We start from the raw sequence: 21,800 nt of genomic DNA on the forward strand, positions 1-21,800 counted from the left end.
TTTTCCCAGGGCGGTTGCGCCTGCGCTCAGCTGCCTGGGCGGGCTGTGAGGCGCGGGTTGAAAAGTCTCGTTCCAAGTTTGGAGAGAGAGAGAAGAGCGCCTCAGACCTCGGTATCCGTGAGCGAGGAGAGGCAGAAGAGAAAGGCGCAGCGTCTGGGGAAGAACCCAGGCAGCGAGACGGAGCTCAGGCTTTGAAAGCTAAGATTGTGTGACGCGCCAGCGGAAAGGCAGGAGCGCCAGCGGTCGGGCTGCGCTTGTCTAGCGAGGGGAGTCCGAGGCGGCTTCGAGGGGCGAACGACCCGACGCAAGATGGCGAGTAAAGAGAGTAAGAGGCCCTGCGGGGCGGCGCGCGCCGTGGCGGCGGGGGGCGGCGGGCGCGCGAGGCCGCGGCACGCGCCGGCGAAAGGCGCGAATTGGCGTGAGGAGCAGGGGGCGGGGCCGGGCGCGCGCCTTCGGGGGCCTGAGCGGGATGGGACCGCCGCGCGGAGGGCTAGGAATACTTCCGGAGCCGGGCGCGGGGCCGAGGAGTGGGCCCCCCTCCCCCCTGCTTCCCGCTCCCCCCCCCCCTCCCCGCTCGCGGCTGCGCTCCCTCCGGCGCTCTCGGCCCCGGGGCGGAGGCGGTCTCCGCTGTTCTGAAACGAGCACGGCGGCTTCTGCGCGCGCACGTCCGCCGCCTCGGGGTCGCGGCCCTTGTCCGGGGGAGGGGGGTTGTGGAGTCCGCCGGCCTATGGCTGCCATCGCCGGCGTCGTGGGAGCTGGGGCCTCTCGTGGCGGGGGATGGAGGGAGCAGGCCGATGGGTTTCTGCTACACGTGGATTTGTCTCCTTGGGTGGGTCGTGGAGCCCCTCTACGTACAGGTAGTCATTGTGGAACAGGTGCGAACAGCTGTAACGGGCTAAACAATTCGTGTCCGTGTAGTTACCCAATTCTGTATACGCAGAAGACAATCTCAAAATGGAAAAAAAAGAGCTTCCCAGTGGTAATATTCTCACCACGTTTTGGAAGAGTAGTTAGTTGTTCGTGTCCAAATTAGAGGCAGAAGGAAAGAGTAGACTAGGTGTGGCAATCACGAGGTGACCTCCATGTCTGTACAGATTGTTGACTTCGATCCCTCTCAACCACTTAATCGTATGGGCTTTCTCCAAATTTCAGTGTTTGAAGATACTGTGGAGGAGCGTGTCATCAACGAAGAGTATAAAATCTGGAAGAAGAATACACCGTTTCTATATGACCTGGTTATGACCCATGCTCTTCAGTGGCCCAGTCTTACAGTTCAGTGGCTTCCTGAAGTGACTAAGTAAGGATTTCTGGTTACTTTTATTTTTGAGTAAATTTATCATTCTGAATTTTCTAGTTTTGGAGTATTTTATGCCTACAGTTGTACTTAATGTTTGTGGGAAAATGAAATTTAAAAAAGATAAGTTTATTTTGGTGCAGAAAATTTTGAAATCCACACATAGTTTTTCTAAGAATTTTTTTTAAGACCCTCCATGGAACATAAGCAGGTAATCAGCCCCTGGAAAAGGTGGAAGGTGGTTTTTATTTTCAAAGCCTAAGTGACATAGTGGATGATTTCTGGCAAGTAAGTGCGATGGTATAAAGGAGGGACAGTGTTGTGAGATTAATGACATTTGTAGAAAGTACTGGATGTGAATATGTTTTACACTGCTTAGACTTAAATGTAGATTGCAATCTCTCTGGGCTGCAGACTAACACATGTCTTTAAAATTATTGACAAGTAGTATACATTAGAGATGTACAAATAGTTAAGCATTGGTTTGAATCTTTACATAGTGGACGCACATGTAATCAGCACCCATGATGAGTAAGTTTTAATTGGCCAATGGAAAAAGAATTTTGTGACAGTTCTCCACAGAAAAGGTGTTGTTTTGTTTTGGGGCAGGAGTTATGGCGCAGCAGGTTACACTGCTGCTTGGGATGCCTCTGTTCTATGGCAGAGGGCCTACTCTGAGCCTAGGCTACTCTGCTTCAGAGCCAGCATTCCTGCTAATGCAGCTGAGAAGGCAGCAAGATGGTGGCGCAAGTCTTTGAATCCTTATCACCCATGTGGGAGACTGAGATGGAGTTCTTAGATCCTGGGTCTCACCTGGCCCAGCTCTGGGGCTTGTGGGCATTTGGGGAGTGAACCAGTGGATTAAAGATATCTGTCTCTCCTTTTTTGTTATCATTCTTGATTTGTCAATGAGGAAATGTCCTGAGAAGTACCATGGCCAAGATCATACAGCTCTGCATTTTCTTTTTTTTTTTTCTTTTTTTTTTCTTTTTTTTTATTTTTGACAGGCAGAGTGGACAGTGAGAGAGAGACAGAGAGAAAGGTCTTCCTTTTGCCGTTGGTTCACCCTCCAATGGCCGCCGCGGTAGCGCGCTGCGGCCGGCGCACCGCGCTGATCCGATGGCAGGAGCCAGGTGCTTCTCCTGGTCTCCCATGGGGTGCAGAGCCCAAACACTTGGGCCATCCTCCACTGCACTCCCTGGCCACAGCAGAGAGCTGGCCTGGAAGAGGGGCAACCGGGACAGGATCGGTGCCCCGACCGGGACTAGAACCCGGTGTGCCGGCGCCGCAAGGCGGAGGATTAGCCTGTTGAGCCACGGCGCCGGCCAAGCTCTGCATTTTCAATAGTAGGAATTTGACCACATACTTTAAAAGTGTGTTGCATGTGGGTATTGTGAGCTGACACTTTATTTTTTAAGATTTATTTATTTGAAAGACAGTTACAGAGAGGCAGAGAGAGAGGTCTTCCATCCGTTGGTTCACTCCCCAAATGGCTACAATGACCGGGGCTGGGCCAGGCCAAAGCCAGGAGCTTCTACCAGGTCTCCAACGTGGGTGCAGGTGCCCAAGCACCTGGACCATCTTCCAGTGCTTTTCCAGGCCATAGCAGAGAGTTGGATTGGAAGTGGAGCAGTTGGGACTTGAACTGGAGCCCACACAGGATGCCGGCACTGCTGACAGCAGCTTTACCTGCTATGCCCAGTGCTGGCCCCCAGTGAGCTTATATTTGAGGATTAAATCAAACTCTAATCCAGGAAGAGGATTTTGTGATTTATAAGCATAAGCTAATTTATATGAAATTACTCTTAGGCCAGATTCTCCATAATACTAACATTGACTTCCCTACAAATGGAAGTTTCTTGTTGGAATTTCCAAAAAATCTAAACATACAAATGTACGAAATTGATGAACTAGAAAATGGAGATTTCCTGAGCACTGATGTTTAGAAGTATCTTTTGAACAGATTTAAAAGTAGGTTGGTTGTGGGGCCGGTTCTGTGGCATAGGGGGTAAGGCTGCCCACTGCCTGCACTGCTGGCATCCCATATGGGCGGCATTCTCATCCTGTGCTGTTCCACTTCCTATCCAACTCTCTGCTATGGCCTGGGAAGGCAATGGAAGATGGCCCAAGTCCTTGGGCTTCTGTACCCACCTGGGAGACCTGGAAGGAGCTCCTGGTTTCTGGCTTCGGATTGACCCAGCTCCAGCCGTTGTGGCCATTTTGGGGGTGAACCAGTGGATGGAAGACCTCTCTGCCTCTGCCTCGCTGTAGCTCTGACTTTCAAATAAATAAATGGATCTTTAAAAAAAATAGATTGTGCATCATATACCCAAAGGTTTTCAGATTCTGGTTTGGAGCCTTGTTCACATTTGCCTCATTGCATCTTCCTGTTAAGCAGATTTAAAATTTATTAAAAATTTACTTTGGGTAGAATGTCTTTTTTATCTATTGTAATATAGTAGAAAGGGGGGAGGGCGTCAGGGTCAAAGACCTGAGTTTGAATCCTGCCCCTGCTTCTTATCAGCTTTGTTAAACTAAGCCAAGTTGTTCAGTCTCTTTATCATCAAGTTATCTGTTCTGTAAACAGAGATGTTGATAGTACTGACTGCCTACACTTAAGAGAATTAAATAAAATCATGGATGTTAACATGCCTGGCACAGCATAAGTACTCAGTAAGTGGTGACTGATGCTTATTCTATCCCTTCCTGTTCAGAAATAATTGTTAGAACTGTTCATTTTGGGCTTCAATGAAAGCTACTTAATGGAGCTTTTTTTTTTTTTAACACTACCTATAATGCATCTTTAAAAAAAAAGATTTACTTATTTATTTGAAAGAGCAAGGAGGGAGACATCTTTCGTTCGATGGTTTACTCCCCAAATGGCCACAACTTCCAGGCTGGCCCGGGCTGAACCTAGGAGCTTCGTCCAAATCTCCCACATGGGAGGCAGGGGCCAAAGGACTTGGCCTGTCTTCTGCTTTCCCAGGTTCATTAGCAGGAAGCTGGATCGGAAGTGGAGGAGCCACTACCCATAAGGGATGTGCACTGCAGGCAGTGACTTAACCCTCCATACCACAGTGCCAGCCCCATCTATAATATATATCTTGTTTAATGGTTTTAAAGATAATGCAGGCTTGAGACCACAAGTGTTTTAGACTTCCTGTTGTTCAGATTTTGGAATATTTGCATATACATAATATATCTTATGAAACCCAGATCTAAACACGGAATTTATTTATGTTTCATGTATACATAACCTGAGAGTAATTATATACAATATTTCTAGTGTGTCTAAGTTTTTGACTGCATCTCATTACATGAGGTCAGGTGTGGAATTTTCCACTTAGGTCAGCATTCAGAATTTCAGAATTTTGATTTTGGGTGCCTAGCCTGTAGTTCTATATGATCCTTTCATCATAGATGAGTTGCTTTTATGTTAACACATGGGAACTTAAGAGAAAATGCTTTAATTAATTAATTAATTATTTTGTCTTGGTATTACTTGTAAACAAAGGGATTGTGGGATGTGCAGTGGTTTGGAGAATGCAAGAAAATGCCAAGCGGCCTGCATTCTTGAATGTTGAAGACTGCTGTGTGGTGCTTTGTAGCATTCTGTTTGGGTATGAATGAACCATGATTGTGTTATTACCATACAGAACAGTAGAAATGTTGGCTGTTCTCACTGCCTAGCTCTTTGAGGAACTGGACTCTACTTCACCTCATATGCCCTTCTTCCGCCTATGTACAACATGTTTCCTAATGATTGCTGGACTTTGTATGCTATTTTCCTTTAATACAATTGGGCAATTGTCCAAATAATTGATGTAGCTTTTCAAAAGTTTTTATTTAGGTAACTTAAATTATATTTTTAAGTGTGACCTCTTTTTAGATTTATTTATTTGAAAGGCAGAGTTACAGAGAGGTAGAGGCAGAGAGATGTCTTCCATCTGCTGGTTCACTCCCTAGTTGGCCTTGATGGCCAGAGCTGGGCTGATCTGAAGCCAGGAGTTTCTTCTGGGTCTCTCATGCGGGTGCAGGGGTCCAAGCACTTGATCCATTTTCTTCTTTCATAGGCCATGGCTGAGAGCTGGATCAGAAGTGGAGCAGCCAGGACTCGAACTGGCCAGCACTGCAGGTGGCAGCTTTACCTGCTACACCACAGTGCCAGCCCCTAGAAATTATTTTTTTTACCTGGTGATTTTTGTATTGCTTGTTAACTGATTCCTTAAATACATTGCAGCCAACTTATTCTGTATATAAGAAGCCTTGTTTTCAAATTCAGACAGTAAGGAAACTTATAGAGGGGAAAATAAATCGCCCTTCTGCATCCTCTAGTTCCCTTCCCCAGAGCAGAGGCAGTCATTGTTTTCAATTCCTTATCTATCTAGCCAGCATATGTGCATACACATGTCTTCACTTTAAAAAAAATGTTGCAAAGGCAGAGTGACAGAGGAAGGGGGAGAGAGATTTTACATCTGCTGGTTCACTCCCCAAATACATAACAGCTGGGGCTGGGCCAAGCTGAAGGCAGGCACCTGTGGAGCGCAATCTGGGTCTCCCGGGTGGGTTGCAGGGACCAAAGTACTTAAACTGTCATCTGCACTGGCTTCCCCAAGCACATTAGCAGGAAGCTGGATCAGAAGCAGAATAGCTCAGACCCAAACCGGGCAATCCTATATTTGATACAGGCATCCCAAGCCATGGCTTAACTCACTGTGCTGCTTGCTGTACCTAGCCCCATCATTTCTGTGGTAGCAAGTTGTTCACTTTTTAGTAAAAGTGCATATTGGAGGGGTGTGTGCGGTGCCAGCACCCCATATGGGCGCCAGTTCCAGTCCCGGCTGCTCCACTTCCAATCCAGCTCCTTGCTAATGACCTGGGAAGACAGTGGAGGATGGCCCAAATCCTTGGGCCCCTACACCCGGGTGGGAGACCCGGAAGAAGCTCCTAGCTTCAGATTGGCCCAGCTCCAACTCTTGAAGCCATCTAAGGAGTGAACTAGTGGATGGAAGACTCCTCTGCCTCTGTCTCTCTGTAACTCTGCTTTCTAAATAAATAAGTAAAATCTTTTTTTTTTTTTAAAAAAAAAAGCATATTGGAGACTTTCCTATGTACATGTTTGGGTCATTTTTCTTTTTTTTTTATTTTTGACAGGCAGAGTGGACAGTGAGAGAGAGAGACAGAGAGAAAGGTCTTCCTTTTGCCATTGGTTCACCCTCCAATGGCCGCCGCGGTAGCGCGCTGCGGCCGGCGCACCTCGCTGTTCCGATGGCAGGAGCCAGGTGCTTATCCTTGTCTCCCATGGGGTGCAGAGCCCAAACACTTGGGCTATCCTCCACTGCACTCCCTGGCCACAGCAGAGAGCTGGCCTGGAAGAGGGGCAACCGGGACAGTATCGGTGCCCCGACCGGGACTAGAACCCGGTGTGCCGGCGCCGCAAGGCGGAGGATTAGCCTGTTGAGCCACGGCGCTGGCCATGTTTGGGTCATTTTTCAAGTGTGCCATAGAATTCTATTTATGGTTATACTTAGTATAATTTCATGTCACCAGTTCCTTATTGATAGATATTTAGGTGGTTTTCAGTTATTTGCTGCTGCGAACTTTTCTGCCAAAAATTGTTAACACTACATTTTTGTCATCATTGGGTGAATTTCCTAGCAGTGGATTCTTGTACTGAAAAATGGGTAGGTTCTTCAACCACTAGTGCCCATGCAGTTTAAGTACATCTGATATCAGAAGAAAAATGTCATTGATTAGTTTAGGAAAGTAGTCTGTTTTAACGATGGAGGTGGAAGAATTTGTAATAAAATCCTATGATGTCAAGTCAGGAAAAACTAGAATAATTGAATTTGAGCCAAGAGGAATTTTTAAGATCCTCCAGTCCATCTTGGGACAGTGCTTCTTAGAAAGATTCTATTACTGACCTGTAATTACCTGTGGTCTAAATTTTGCTGCTTAACCCCACAACAAACAGATCACTTTTATGGCAGCCCTAACATTGTTCTTTGTTGCCTCCTTTTCTCAAGTATCCCTGTTTCTGTTTGAATGTTTCTTGTGAGATTGTGTGTGTGTGTGTGTGGATGTATGTTGCCCTTCACTTTAAGCCACTGTTCCCTGCAGAAGTTTCATTTTGTCCAAGTACATTGATTAGAACCTAATTTTCTAATTTTTTTTTTAAATTTATCTGAAAAAGTTAGTGCTGGTTCACTCCCTAGATGGACACAAAGGCCAGGGCTGGGCCAGGGCAAAGCAGCAGCCAGGAGTTTCTTTCAGGTCTTCCACATGAGCGTGGGGGCCCAAACATTTGAGCCATTCTCTGTTTTTCCCAAGCCATTAGCAGGGTACTTGATTGGAAGTGGAGCAGCCAGGACTTGAACTGACGCCGCCCATATGGGATGCTCCCACTGCAAGTGGTGGCTTTACCCACTACACCACTGCGCTGGCCCCATGAACCTAGTATTCTAATTGTGGTTTTGCCAATTAAAAATAAATGGGCTTGTGCCCATTGCCCCCTCAATAAGAAGACCATTTAAGATTAAATTAATTTTTTTTTTTTTTTGACGCAAGTTGCTATTGCTTAGCCATGACTGCCTTGTTTTGGTTTTGGAGTTGTATGTTTATTTTTTTTTTTTACCAGTGAGTCAAATCTTGGTCAAGTTTCAGCTTGTACTAGGGTACTTCAGAAAGTTCAAGGAGCAGGAGAAAAAAAATCTCCAAAAAAAGGAAAGAGTGTGGTGTGTGTGTGTGTGTACACAAGTTCATGGAGGGGCAAGCATTGTGGGTAGAAGGTAAAGACACGCCTGCGATGCTGGCATCCCATGTGGGTGCCAGTTTGTGTCCCTGCTGTTCCACTTCAATCCAGCTCTCTGTTAATGGCCTGGGAAAAGCAGCACAAGATGGCCCACATGCTTGGGTCAATGCGCCCATGTGGGAGACGTGAAAGAGGCTCTTGGCTTCAGCCTGACCCAGCTCCAGCCTTTTGCAGCTCTTTGGGGAGTAAGCCAAAGGAATGGGCGATATCTTGGTCTCTCTAACTGTGACTTTAACATAAAATAAATCTTTAAGATTTGCAAAATTTGAAATCTGCATAGATTTTTTTTATACAACACATTTTCCATGAGCTTTTTGATGACCCCACGTATTTCTTAAGTAAGTTGCATGCCTTGGAAGTAACCTTCAAACTTTTTTTAAGCATTCAGTGTTGTACAAGTGAAATTTAGAAACAAACAGATAAGTGGTCTAATTTGTCTGACGTTGGGGGCTAGAGCCTTACTTCTCAGTCCTCCATTTAAAGTTTCTCTTCTAGATGGTACAAATGGGAAAACATTGTTGATAAGAGAATGATGTAAAAATCACTGCTTGGACTATGGTGCTGAGGTGTATTGGCAAATTCTTCAGCCTAAAGGCGAGTTTTCACAAAACAAGGCAGCAAAGACTCCTCAGTAAAATTGAGAATGCCATTTCATAACCTTGAGGAATCATAAACATAAATAAGGGGTTTTGTATCGGCCATTTGCAGTTACTACCTATTTGTTAGGTGAGGAAACTTGAGGCCCCAGGGAAGTTGTGATTTAAGCCATTGGACAAAGCTAATTTTAGTTTCAGAGAGGATTTAAACCCAGTTTTTCTGACTTCACACTTTATTCTTTCCATTTTACCTGGTTGCCTCTCATAAAGAAACCAGAAACATCTAATATGAAAAATAGGACTATGGGCTGAAAATACATTTAGATGGGAAGTCATGATGTATGAGTGATGGGCAGTAGACTTCTGTGTTTGTGTTTTCTTTCTGCCTACCTTCTGAGTGCTGCTGTAGACAAGGAAGTGTTCACATTGATAATTAAAGCAGAGAGGATGGCTCGTTAGGAAAGCAGCAAACCCTCTGCATGTTGTAGTTAGAATATTTCCTTGCATTTTTATTTAAAGATTTATTTATTTGAAAGGCAGAGTTAGAGGGAGAGACAGAAATCTTCCATCTGCTGGTTCACTACCCAAATGGCCACAACGGCCAGGCCCAAGCCAGGAGCTTCTTCTGGTCTCCCACATGGGTTCAGGGGCCCAGGGACCTGAGCCATCTCTGCTGCTTTCCTAGGTGCATCAGCAGGGAGCTGGATTTGAAGTGGAGCAGCCATTACTGGGATGCCAGAGTCACAGGTGGCGGCTTCTACCCTCTACACCACAACACAAGCCCGCCCTTGTATTCTTATGTGTGGGGATTGTAAAGTTAGTTACTAGAGGGGGAATAGGTACATAGACAGTGTTATATATATCTCTACATATATTTGTTAAAGAAATTTTAATATGTTTTGAGAGAACTAGACTGGGTTTTTTAGCAACTGAAGATTTCTTGTAGGATGAGTGTGACTTATGTTCTTTCTTAAACAGACCGGAAGGAAAAGATTATGCCCTTCATTGGCTAGTCCTGGGGACTCATACATCTGATGAGCAGAATCATCTGGTGGTTGCTCGAGTACATATTCCCAATGATGATGCACAGTTTGATGCTTCCCACTGTGATAGTGACAAGGGTGGTAGGTATATCATATATTCCAACATTGATGTTTAAAGAAGTGTGCCTCTTTAAAAGCATGTTATTAAATATACTTATACTGTTAATTTTAGGTCCAGCAGCTTAACTTCTTGGACTTTGTGCTACAGAACTGCTCACCCACATGTGTGCAGAGATTTCACATTATCATTATTTACAGGATTGAAAAATTAGGACCAACCCAGCAGCTCAGAATTTGGTTCATCGGAAATTGGTTGAACACATTATGGTATATTTGAAATGCTACTAAGCAGTTAATGAGAATGTGAAATATATATGTACCAGTATGAAAAGGTGTCCAAGATAATTTAACTGAGTAACTGGCATGAATAATTATAATATTCCATTTTGGTAACAGTGGCAATATGTATATGTGTTGATGTGTGCATAGAAAAAAATCAGGATGTATGTATACCAAAGAGTTAATAGTGGGTTTATTTATGGGGAAGATGAGCAGTGGTAGAGTTAATTTAGGAAGCTTTTGAAAATTTCTTTTTCCTTGTTGTCAGATACACACAGCCCCATTTTGGTATTGTCACAACCACCCTTAGTTTGGTGATTTGCGTAGAAGGAGCTACAAGACTCTAGCCATTGGCAAGTTCAGGAAGGTCAGGCACAAGTCTCACTCAAGGCCACACAGGATGTGCTCTTTCTCTGGCAGCACACTGTAGTGACATGGATAGAAAACCTCTGCCCAGGGAAGCCCAAGTGAGTCTTGGGGTTTGAGGCTTTCTTGGAGGCTGGTTGCACAGGCACATCTTGCTGGTAACCAGCCATGACAGCTGAAACTCAGGACCCCGGTAATGAAAGCAGGCACATTATCGTCAATCTTGCTATTTGTACAAAGCAACCCTGACAAACTGGTACAGCATGGTCCATTGCTCCAGGTGTGTACCACAAAACCATCAGTCTATCAGTAACGTAAAGAACATTGTGAGGTCCATGTTCCCAGGAGTTGGCCAAGGGTCAGTAATGGTCGCAGTGTCCTCCAGAGATAAAATGGCTAGGCAACCAGACCTGCTGAATTAACTCTTTCTTCATAGCTTCAACTAGTTTGATAACCTTAACATTTTCTGATGCGTACTTATTGAAAATATTACATTGTCAAGTTATTGAAATTGCAGTATTTGGGTTATAAAATAATACAAGACTAAAAATTTACCCAATTTAGCAATTCCCCAGTTTAGTTCATTCCACTACAACTTGAACTTTATTTCTGTAAATATTGTAATCAGAAGTCTTTAAATTTTAATTCTGAAATACTTGCTGGTCTTTCAGTTTAACAAATTAGTCTGCATAATATGTAGGTATATTCAGTTATTAAAGTTGTATATCCAGTGTATTACAGTCTAACAAATGCCAATTTATAGCACTTTGAGAAAACAAAGTCCTGTATTCAAAGTAAATTGTACCTAGGAGTGTTTGTTTTTTATTTTTTTAAAGAGCTAGTCAGGTTGCTTTAACTAAAGGAATTGGGAAAATTGAGTGTCTTGGAGGAAAAGGATTAGAACCACTGGAATCCCTGGAGATGGGATTGTGTGTTTGGGAGTTTCAGTAGCGGTGGTCTTAGAAAGATTGAATGGGGGCCGGCGCTGTGGCTTAACAGGCTAATCCTCCACCTTGCGGCGCCAGGACACCAGGTTCTAGTCCCGGTTGGGGAGCCGGATTCTATCCTGGTTGCCCCTCTTCCAGGCCAGCTCTCTGCTATGGCCCGGGAGTGCAGTGGAGGATGGCCCAAGTGCTTGGGCCCTGCACCCGCATGGGAGACCGGGAGAAGCGCCTGGCTCCTGGCTTTGGATCAGCACGATGCGCCGGCCGCAGCGGCCATTGAAGACCTTTCTCTCTGTCTCTCTCTCTCTATCCACTCTGCCTGTCAAAAAAAAAAAAAGATTGAATGGGGCTGGTACTGTAGCATAGCAGGTTGTGCCAACGCTTGCAATGCTGGCATCGCATATGGACACTTGTTCGAATCCCTGCTACTCCACTTCCAAACCAGCTCCCTGCTAATGTGCTTGGGAAAGCAGCAGAAGATGGCCCAAGTCCTTGGGCCCCTGAACTCATGTGGGAGACCCAGAAGAAGCTTCTGGCTTTGATCTGACCCAGCCCCAGCTATTAAAGCCATTTGGGGGGAGTGAGCCAGGGGACAGAAAATCTTCCACTCTTCCACCTCTGTAACTCTGCCTTTCAAATAAATCTTTAAAAATTAAAGGTTGAAGTGTACTTCTGTAAAGTACTTAGGAAAAAATGAATACCTTTGAATATGATTGTGTGACACTAGTGGGTGGAGAGCTTTGGAGTAGTTGTGTGGAATGTGGTGTGGTTTCCAGCCACACTGAGATAGTAATTTATTTGTGTTTGCTGCAGGGAAGACTGGCTAGATATATGTGCTGAGAAGTGGGAACCAATGTTTGTTGAGCATTCCCACGTAGCAAAAGCTGGTTAGAACTAAGATGTTTATTCCTTTCAGTGTAGTTTCTCCCAGGCCCCAGTCTATTTTACTTCTTACCTGCCCAGCTCCATTAGGCATTTGAATTAGTGATCGTTGACCTGAGACTAAGGGTGAGTTAAAAGTAATGTGCAAAGAAGAGACAATGCTTCATGTAGGTCAGGATGAAATAATTGTAATGTGAAACCTCCTAACTTTTTAAAACTTTTTTTAATGGAGAGGTAGACAGAGCTCCCATCCTCTTACTCCCCAAATGCCCACAGCCTTCAGCTGAAGCTGGGAGCCAGAGCTAGGAACTTAGGTCACATCTCCCACAGATGGCAGAAATCCAGCCACCCAAGCTATCACTGCTGCCTCCCACAGTCCACATTGGCAGGAAATTGTAATCAAGAATCAGCTGGTATCAAACTTGGGCATTCCAATATGGGCCAAGGGCATCCTGACTGCTAGGCCAAATGCCCGCTCCAGCCTACTAACATTTTAAGTGTCAGCAATTAATTCAAATTTTTATCTATTCACACAAAAAAGAAAATGTTCTTGTTTATTATATCTGCTTAGATGTTTTTTACTTGTACTCTTTCTGCTACTTCTTAGAAGTTAATCATGATGGGTTTTTTTTTTTTTTTTGCAACTTTGTTATTTACGCGGCATTTTTTCACAATTATAACACTACAGTCTTATTCATGCACCAAAGAGAGAAGTTAACCCCCTTGTTTTAACTTCGGCATGGTACTTGCAGTTGAACCAAGTGTGCTAGCAAGATGTACAGAGGTACTTTAAAGAGATCATGGGAAATGGAATTAAAAGCAAGTATATTTTGGTGCAAAAATTTTTGAAATCCATGTCTTCATATGTGCAGAGTCTTCACAAAGTCCAGGGAAGTGTGTATTATGAAAGAGCTGTGCATAGATTTCAAAATTTTTGCACCAAAATAAGCTTAATTTCATTATTCCCTATGAACTTTTTGAAGTGCCCCGTATGTATGACTTAAGGATGAGTTGGGATTGGTTGTTTGAGTTTATGATTTGAAAGTGTTTGAGTTTAGCCTCAAGAAGTTTTCAAAGAGTTCAGGCTTTTTTTTTAAAGATTTATTTATTTGAAAGGCAGGGAGAGAGAGCACCTCCATCTGCTGGTTCACCCTCCATGTGGCCACAATGACGATGCTGCTGCCAGCAGCTTCTTCCAGGTCTTCCGCATGGATGTCAGGGCCCAGGGATTTGGGCCATCTTTGCTTCCTTATTAGGTGCACTAGCAGAGGCTGGATAGGAAGTGGAGCAGCCGGGACTCATGGGGTGCTAGCACAGCAGGCCATGGATTAAACTGAGATACAGCAGCAGCCCCCCAGAGTTAAAGCTTTCTAAGTGGCAAGATGTTTTTGAGTGGACCTATGTTTTTTTAGGTCATCTCATCAGTTTGTGTTATATTCTGTCAAGCTAAAATCTGATCAAGGAACTTGTGACTTAATTCTAAATGTATTGTGTTTCTTTCTTCTCACATTAGAATTTGGTGGCTTTGGTTCTGTAACAGGAAAAATTGAATGTGAAATTAAAATTAATCACGAAGGAGAAGTGAACCGTGCCCGTTACATGCCACAGAATCCTCATATCATTGCTACAAAAACACCATCTTCTGATGTCTTGGTTTTTGACTATACAAAACACCCTGCTAAACCAGGTATGTAATAATAAAGTTAGCTCCTTACTCGAGCATTTGTTTTTATTAAATGGTAATGTTTAAAAAAGGTAGTATTTTTAAGGTCATTCACAGTAGTATAACTCTAATATGTAAAGACTTAAACTTATTTTGGTTGAGACCCATAACCACCTGCGACTCTAACAGGTTTATACACATAGCTAAGGTTTGGAAAAGCAAAGGATACAGAGCAAAAGCACGAAGAGGAAGATAGACGTAAGGTGAAGTCCAGAGAGGTCAGGCATGGGCTTGTGAGTCCTTTCCTGCTGGAACCACGCAGGACAAATGTTCTGTCTAGCAGCTAACCACAGGAACGTATTCCAAATGTCTCAGCAGAGGGAAGCCTATTTGAGGCTCAGGGTCTACGGTTTTTTTGGAGGTCTGCTCACACAGACATATCTTGCTCTGTGACCAGCCATGTAACGGAAACTCAAGACCCCAACATTGAAACCGAGCATGTCATGAATCATGCTAGACAATCCTACAAGTCTTGACAAGTCACTCAGTATACACAGCTTTGTCAGTGACATAAAGAACTTTCTGAGGGTCACAGTCTCACAGTGGTTGGCCAAGGGTCAGTCATGATTGCTGGGTACCCTAAAGCCATACAAGGACTATGCAACCAGACTTGCCCTGTTAGAAATATTTCTAGAAATTGACTGAAGGCGGGGGAATGGGGTTGCTGCTATACAAATTTGTGGGGTAGCTATAGTTTGGTATTTTTGTCTGGGGGATGGTATTAGGTTTTCCAAAGACACCAGTAATTAAATGGTTATCAGACTCAGTTTGCATTGAGTATTTAAAATTAAAATTAAGCAGGAAAAAACCAGCTTTGCAAAGCCATTGTGAGTCAGACTAAGTTCTTGTTCATGTGCAGTTGGTGTTAGGGCTTCCATGGTAAAGAATGAGAACTTGCTGTCATCAGTTCTGGTAACGATAATAACTTAGTAGTTAATGTATTTCTTTTTTTTTTTCTTAGACCCAAGTGGAGAATGCAACCCTGATCTTAGGTTAAGAGGTCACCAAAAGGAAGGCTATGGTCTGTCCTGGAATTCTAATTTGAGTGGACATCTCCTAAGTGCATCTGATGACCATGTAAGAAACGTGTTCTTCCTAACCTCATATAGTGAGACTTAAAAGCAACTATCTCAGAAAGCACTGATTGTTGTAATATTTTCCCAGGTTTTAGAGCATGATCTTCAGTTTGCTCTGTTGGAGCCTTAGTATTTCACAAAGCTGTTTGGAAGCAACGTTAGAATGCAGGGTGGGCAAAAGGCCTCCCGTTGTTTAAGAGTACCTCTATGTCCTTAAAATGGAAACTCAAAGTGTTTTGGGAACCTTATTAATTTTTAATTTTTTACGTATGCAATTCAGTGGGTTTTAGTATACTCAAAAGTTTTGTAGCCATAACCACTAATTTTAGCATATTTTTATCAAATGTTGTAAAAGGAAATTCCATAACTGTCACTCCCCACTCTCCTTCCCCTAGCTTCTAGTAACCACTAATTTATATTCTGTCTATAGAGTTGTGTGTTCTCGGTATTTCATATAAATGTAAATCATGTTATATATGTGGTCTTTTGTGTCTGGTTTCTTTTACTTAGGGTAATGTTTTCAAGTAACATGTACTTCATTTCTTTTAATGTATCATTGTATGGACTATACTACGATTTGTTTTTTCCACTTACCAGTTGGGCATTTGGGTTGTTTCTACTTTTTTGGCTATTTTGAATTAATGTGCTTTTATGTTCAAGATTTTGTGCAGAGGTATGTTTTCATTTTTCTTGGATAATTACCTGGCAGAGGAATTGCTGGCTCATATGTTAATAAATAGGGTTTGACTGTTTGAAGACCTGCCAAACTGTATTGAGAAGTGCTACCCATTTTACATTCCCACCAGCAACATAAATGTTGAAATTTTTCCACATCCTAGCCAGAGCACTTGCTATCTTTTTGATTATGGCTGCCCTAGTGGATGTGGAATAGGATTGTTGTGATTTTGATCTGCATTTTGTGAAGACTAGTGATGAACATTTCTTGTGCTTATTGACCATTTATAGATTTCCTTTGGAGAAAATATATTTTCAAATCCTTTGTCTATGTAGAATTTTTGGTTTTTTTATTTTTCTTCCTTGAAAGGCAGAGACAGATCGCCAATCCACTGGTTTACCACCCAAAATGCCCACAACAGCTGGGGCTGAGCCAGGCAAAGCCAGGAGCACATGTGGGTGGCAGGGACCCAAGTACTTGAGCCATTACTGCTGCCTCTGAGGGTGCGCATTAGCAAGAAGCTGGATCTGAAGTGGAGTAGACAAGACATGAACCAGGCACTCTGTGGGAAGCAAACATCCCACACAATGACTTAGCTACTATGCCAAAACCCATGCCCCCAAACCTCAGTCTTTTTATCATTGTGTTGTAAAAGTTCTTCATGTACTCTAAACACAAGAGGTCTTTATTTTTTTTTAAGATTTATTTATTTATTTGAAAGGCAGTTACAGAGAGAAGGAGAGGTCTTCCATCTGCCGGTTCACTCCATAAATGGCTGCAGTGGTTAGACCTGGGCCAATTTGAAGCCATGAGCCAGAAGCTTCTTTTGGGTCTCCCATGTGGGTGCAGGGGCTCAGGGACTTGGGCCATCTTCCACTGCTTTCCCAGGGCATAGCAGCGAGGTGGATCGGAAGTGGAGGGGCCAGCACTGTAGCCTAGCAGGTGCCAGTTTGAGTCCCAGCTGCTCCACTTCAATCCAGATCTCTGCTATGGGCTGGGAAAGCAGTGGAAGATGGCCCAAGTCCCTGAGCCCCTGCACCCACATGGGAGACCCAGAAGAGGCTCCTGGATTCGAATTGGTGCAGCTCCAGCTGTTGCAGCAACTGGAGTGAACCAGAGGATGGAAGACCTATCTCTCCTCTGCCTCTCTGTTACTCTTTCAAATAAATAAATCTTTAAAAAAAAAAAACTCCTGGAAAATGCATACTATGAAAGAACCATGCATAGATTTCAAGATTTTTTGCACCAATGTAAATTTGCCTTTAATTCCATTTCCATAAACTTTTTGAATTTTAGTTTATTTTTGTGTGTATGAAAGAGCAACAGAAAAAGAGGGCTTCCACCTGCTGATTCACTCCCTAGATACATGCAATAACCAGGTCTGGGCAAGGCTGAAGCCAAGAACACCCTCTGGATAACCCATGTGGGTGGTAGGCACCCAACTGCTTGAGCCATCACCACTGCCTCCCAGACAGGAGGCTGAAGTAAGGAGCCATAGCCAGGAATTGAACCTAAGCAATTTGATATGGCACACAGGCATCCTAACTGGTGTCTGAAGCGTTCGGCCGAACAACTGCCTCTCTTTTGGCTTCCCTGATGGTGTCCTTTGCACAAAATTTTTTTATTAAGTTTGTCTCTTGTTCTTTCGGCACCATATTTAAGAAACCAGTATATTAATTCAGCATCACAAAAATTTACATCTATATTGGCTTCTAAGGGTTACAGTTTTAATTCCTACATTTAATTCTTTATTATTTCAAGCGCACAAGTCACAGAGAGAGACAGGGAAGTTTTCCACGTGCTAGTTTATTCCCCACATGGCTGCAGTGGCCAGCGCAGGGCCAGGCTGAAGCCAAGAGATTCATCTGGATCTTCAACGTGGGTACAGAGGTCCAAGCACTTGGGCCATCCTCTGCTGCTTTCCCAGGTGCAATAGCAGGAAGTTGGATCAGAAGTGGAGCAGCTGGGACTCAACCCAGTGCCCACATGGGATGCTGGCATTGTAGGCATGAGCCTAACCTGCCACACCACAGGGCTATCCCCTCATTCAAGTCATTTATTTCATTTATTTATTTTTAAGATTTGTTAAGATTCATTAAAGATTTACTTGCTTGAGAGGCAGAGAGAGATCTTAAATCCTCTGGCTCACTCCCCAATGGGCCACAAGGGCCAGAACTGCACCGATCAGGAGCCAGGAGCCTCCTCTAGGTCTCCCACACTGGTGCAGAGGCCCAAGGACTTGGGCCATCTTCTACTGCTTTCCCAGGCCATATAGCGGAGAGCTGGATCAGAAATGGAGCAGCCAGGACTAAAACCAGTGCCCATATGAGATGCCAGCACTTTAGGCATCAGCTTTACCCATTGCGCCACAGCAGCGCTGGCCCCTATTTATTTTTATTTATGGTGTAAAATAGGGGATCCAATATAATTCTTTTACATGTGAGTATCCAGTATTTTTTTTAAAGATTTATGTATTTATTTGAAAGAGTTAACAGAGAGGAGGAAAGACAGAGAGCAAGCTCTTCCATCCACTAGTTCACCTACCCCAGATGGCTGCAACATCCAGGGGCTGGGTCAGGCCAGAACCAGGAGCTTCTTCCAGGTCTGCTACATGGGTGCCAGGGGCCCATGTACTGCGGCCATATTCCATTGCTTTCCCAGGCACATTGGCAGGGAGCTGGATTGGAAGTAGAGCAATCTGGGCACAAACCTGCGTATTTGTTGGGTGCAGTGCTGCAGGCAGCAGCAGCAGTTCAATACCTGTCTGAAGCTCCTGATTCCAGCTTGATTGGGGTTAATTTATTATAAGTCAGTTGTTTGTACCATTCTTCCACTAACAAACTAATACTTTCTTCCATGGATTCTCTAACTACAAGCAAAAAGCAGTTGGTAAGGTTTCATTTGAGAATAGACTGAAGCTTTTGAAAACTCACGTAGGGGCTGGCATTTAGTGCAGTTGGGTAAGCTGTTCCCAAAATTATTTTTCTAAAAAAATTCTAACAAAGCTCATGTAACTTGGCCTTGGTTAGCAATTCATGTCCGTTTCACGATAGCAGGTTCCTTGCCTTCTAAGTGTATCCCAGATGCCTCGAACAGAGCTTACCATGTGCCATACCTCTGCATACTTCGGTTGGTCACAGTTTCTGTGGAGGTCTTTTAAATTTTGGATGTAGGTGATTGCCTCAGTCTAGATTATTTGGTTACAAGCAACCAAAACCAACTCTGATTTCAACAAAGGAAGGGTGTTGCGTAGGGTAGCCCACAGACTTGCTGTGATAGATATGAGACTAGAAAACTGCCACGAGAGAGGAGAAGCCATATTTACGAGAGCATCACTGTTGCTATCCGAGAAAGTAAGTGCTGCTGCCCCCCACACACACACCTCCATCATCAGAATAGGTTCTCCTCTTGCTGTTTACTATTGAAAGGCTGGGGCAGGAGGAAACCATGGTAGCTTGTTAGCTTTCTTGTAGCTTGACTACTCTGGAGACTGTAGAAACAAGGATCTGCATTGGTTTTCTGAAAGGAAACTTTTCTCTGCTTCCCTCTTTCCAGAATAGAGAAGGTGGGCTGTACTCAGTAACCTAACTATGAGGACCTTTTGAGAAGTCTAATCTGGGAATTCCTAGTAATACTAGGTGGCGTTTACCAAGGACTCCCCACTTGCCAGACATTGTGCTAATCTTCTTGGGGTCCTTCTGAGATGTGGGGAGTAGAAACATTTATTGTGTAAAGACAGTTTTGATACTTGGGAAATGGCTTTGTTACAGAAACCCCTTTGTATAAGGAAGTGATTTAGAAGAGATGAAGCCCAGTGTCATTTAACTATAATTAGTGCTGATATACTGTAATGGTATTCTTATTTTTATACCAGGGAATGAGAAACATTGCCTTATATCTTGTAATATTTTTCCATGAAAACTTCAGGGCTTTACTTCTGTGATGTGATATCAAGATAAGAGCCAGGTCAGAAGCCTTGTGACTTATGTGTTGCTGAGGTATTTGAGGGCTGAGGAAGGCCCTGTGGCCTCTTGGGCTCTTCTGACATTTGGAGGAACCCGCTGTGGGAATTGCCTGTAGGTAGGCTCCAAGCTTTGACTTCTCATATCTGTGGTAGTTTCTGCTATGAAATGAGAAGGCTTCTGCTTTTTCAGAGGAATATTTTAGTTTTAATTCCCAGTCTTCTCAACCCACTGCAAATTTTTAGGATGTGCATTTCTGTTGTATAGATATCAAGCTCTTGATGATGTCATTTGGATCAGTTCTGGATATTTGAATGTACGAGTATAATAATTGTTTTTAACAAAGGTGTTTTCAATACGATGTTAGCATTTAAATTCAGTTTCTCATATCTTTTCTTATGTTCCCCCTTCTTCCTCAGACTGTCTGTCTGTGGGATATAAATGCAGGACCAAAGGAAGGCAAAATTGTGGATGCTAAAGCAATCTTTACTGGCCACTCGGCTGTTGTGGAGGATGTGGCCTGGCACCTGCTCCATGAGTCGTTGTTTGGATCTGTTGCTGATGATCAGAAACTTATGATGTAAGGTGGCAAGTTCAGCCTTGTTGGATGGGTGATTTGAGTGACCATCAGTGACTGGTTATTTCTTTAAAATTAGGTTCTGGCTTTAGGTGAGGTACACTTGACATAATAAACCTCACATATGTAATGGTCTTTTTACAAAAGAGTTACTGTGCTATACAGATATTTTTGTTTTAAAAGGAGAGAAAAAAACAGTTATACAAGTACAAAGGTACACACTTGATAAAGAGCAAAGTTAGGATCCACAGTGACTTCCACTGGAGATCCGGGAGGAGGAGGAGGATTCCAGTAGGTGTGGTTACAGAGCTGCTGCATCCAACCACCTATACATTTCTGTCTCCTATCTCATAAAGAAACTAATATCTGAGAAAACTATTGGGAAAATAGTGACATTTGACAAGGCTAATTAGGTATGACTGTTATACTGTTGTCTGTATAATCTATATTTTGTGTATGCTTTAGATAGTTGGTGATTTGAGACAGGATCTACAGAGAAACCAGAAATAATCCTAGTTCTCTGTAGGTTTAGATTGTGTCACTTGATCATCGAAGTCTGAATTGCCAACTTGATGCGTGATTGGTATGTTGATGAAGGAACAGGAATAGCAGAGCTTACCAGCAAATTGTGTTGACATGGTCCCAACATGACTGTGCAAGAGGTTTGGGAGACTCGGTATGCTCCTTAGTGCTGTGTGCTTATTCCTTTGTGTTTTAGATGGGATACCAGGTCCAATACCACCTCCAAGCCGAGTCACTTGGTGGATGCACATACCGCCGAGGTCAACTGCCTCTCGTTCAATCCCTACAGCGAGTTCATTCTAGCAACTGGCTCTGCGGATAAGGTTTCAAAGTTTCTGTGTATTTGGTGTTCACAAAACCCAGTTTGTTTACTGTGCTTTAATCAGATACTCTGAAATTCTTTTGTAAAATGCAGAAATGAATTCATTTTCATTTGTCACTTCAGACTGTAGCTTTATGGGATCTGCGTAACTTGAAATTAAAACTTCATACCTTCGAATCTCATAAGGATGAAATTTTCCAGGTACATGACAGTTTTCTGTTGTCTGTATGTCAGGCTTTTTTTTTCTCTTATAAGGCATACATGGGATGTTGTATTAAAAATTAGCTTCTCTTCTGCATAAGTAAATTAGTAAGAAATAACTTGCAGCTTTTGGAGAGGCTCTTAATTCAGAACTAGAACAGAAAGTTTCTTAAAACATAATCAGTTTAAGTGAAATCCAAAGAATCTTCAGTTCAGATATACCACTGGAGCAGGTCCACTGGTTAAAAAAAAATCTTGGGCATGGTTTAACATAGAGATCGACATAGGTTTAAGATGTATACCTGATAGAAAATTTTTAAAGTATCTGGGATGGTGATTATGACACTGAATAAGTTCGTTGGGACTGCCTAGCTCAGTTCCTTCTTACTGGGGTGTGTGACCTTCCTGGGGGCCCTTAAAGGGTGTAAGGCCTTTGGCCCAAAAACAAGATACAGAGTGCAAGATG

At 43.4% G+C, this 21,800-nt stretch overlaps 1 protein-coding gene across 1 annotated transcript in view; it reads left to right on the plus strand.

The window, feature by feature from the left end:
* RBBP7 (RB binding protein 7, chromatin remodeling factor) overlaps positions 1-21,800 on the plus strand; it is a 26,896-nt gene continuing 5,096 nt past the window's right edge. The window contains exons 1-8 of the mRNA XM_062183883.1: positions 1-325; positions 1,153-1,297; positions 9,680-9,825; positions 13,789-13,962; positions 14,960-15,075; positions 20,132-20,292; positions 21,008-21,134; positions 21,257-21,334. Coding sequence (XP_062039867.1) covers positions 310-325; positions 1,153-1,297; positions 9,680-9,825; positions 13,789-13,962; positions 14,960-15,075; positions 20,132-20,292; positions 21,008-21,134; positions 21,257-21,334 — 963 coding nt within the window. The 5' untranslated portion in view covers positions 1-309. The remainder of the gene's footprint in view (positions 326-1,152; positions 1,298-9,679; positions 9,826-13,788; positions 13,963-14,959; positions 15,076-20,131; positions 20,293-21,007; positions 21,135-21,256; positions 21,335-21,800) is intronic.

Source organism: Lepus europaeus, chromosome X, assembly GCF_033115175.1.
Source record: "Lepus europaeus isolate LE1 chromosome X, mLepTim1.pri, whole genome shotgun sequence".
Classification (NCBI taxonomy): domain Eukaryota; kingdom Metazoa; phylum Chordata; class Mammalia; order Lagomorpha; family Leporidae; genus Lepus; species Lepus europaeus.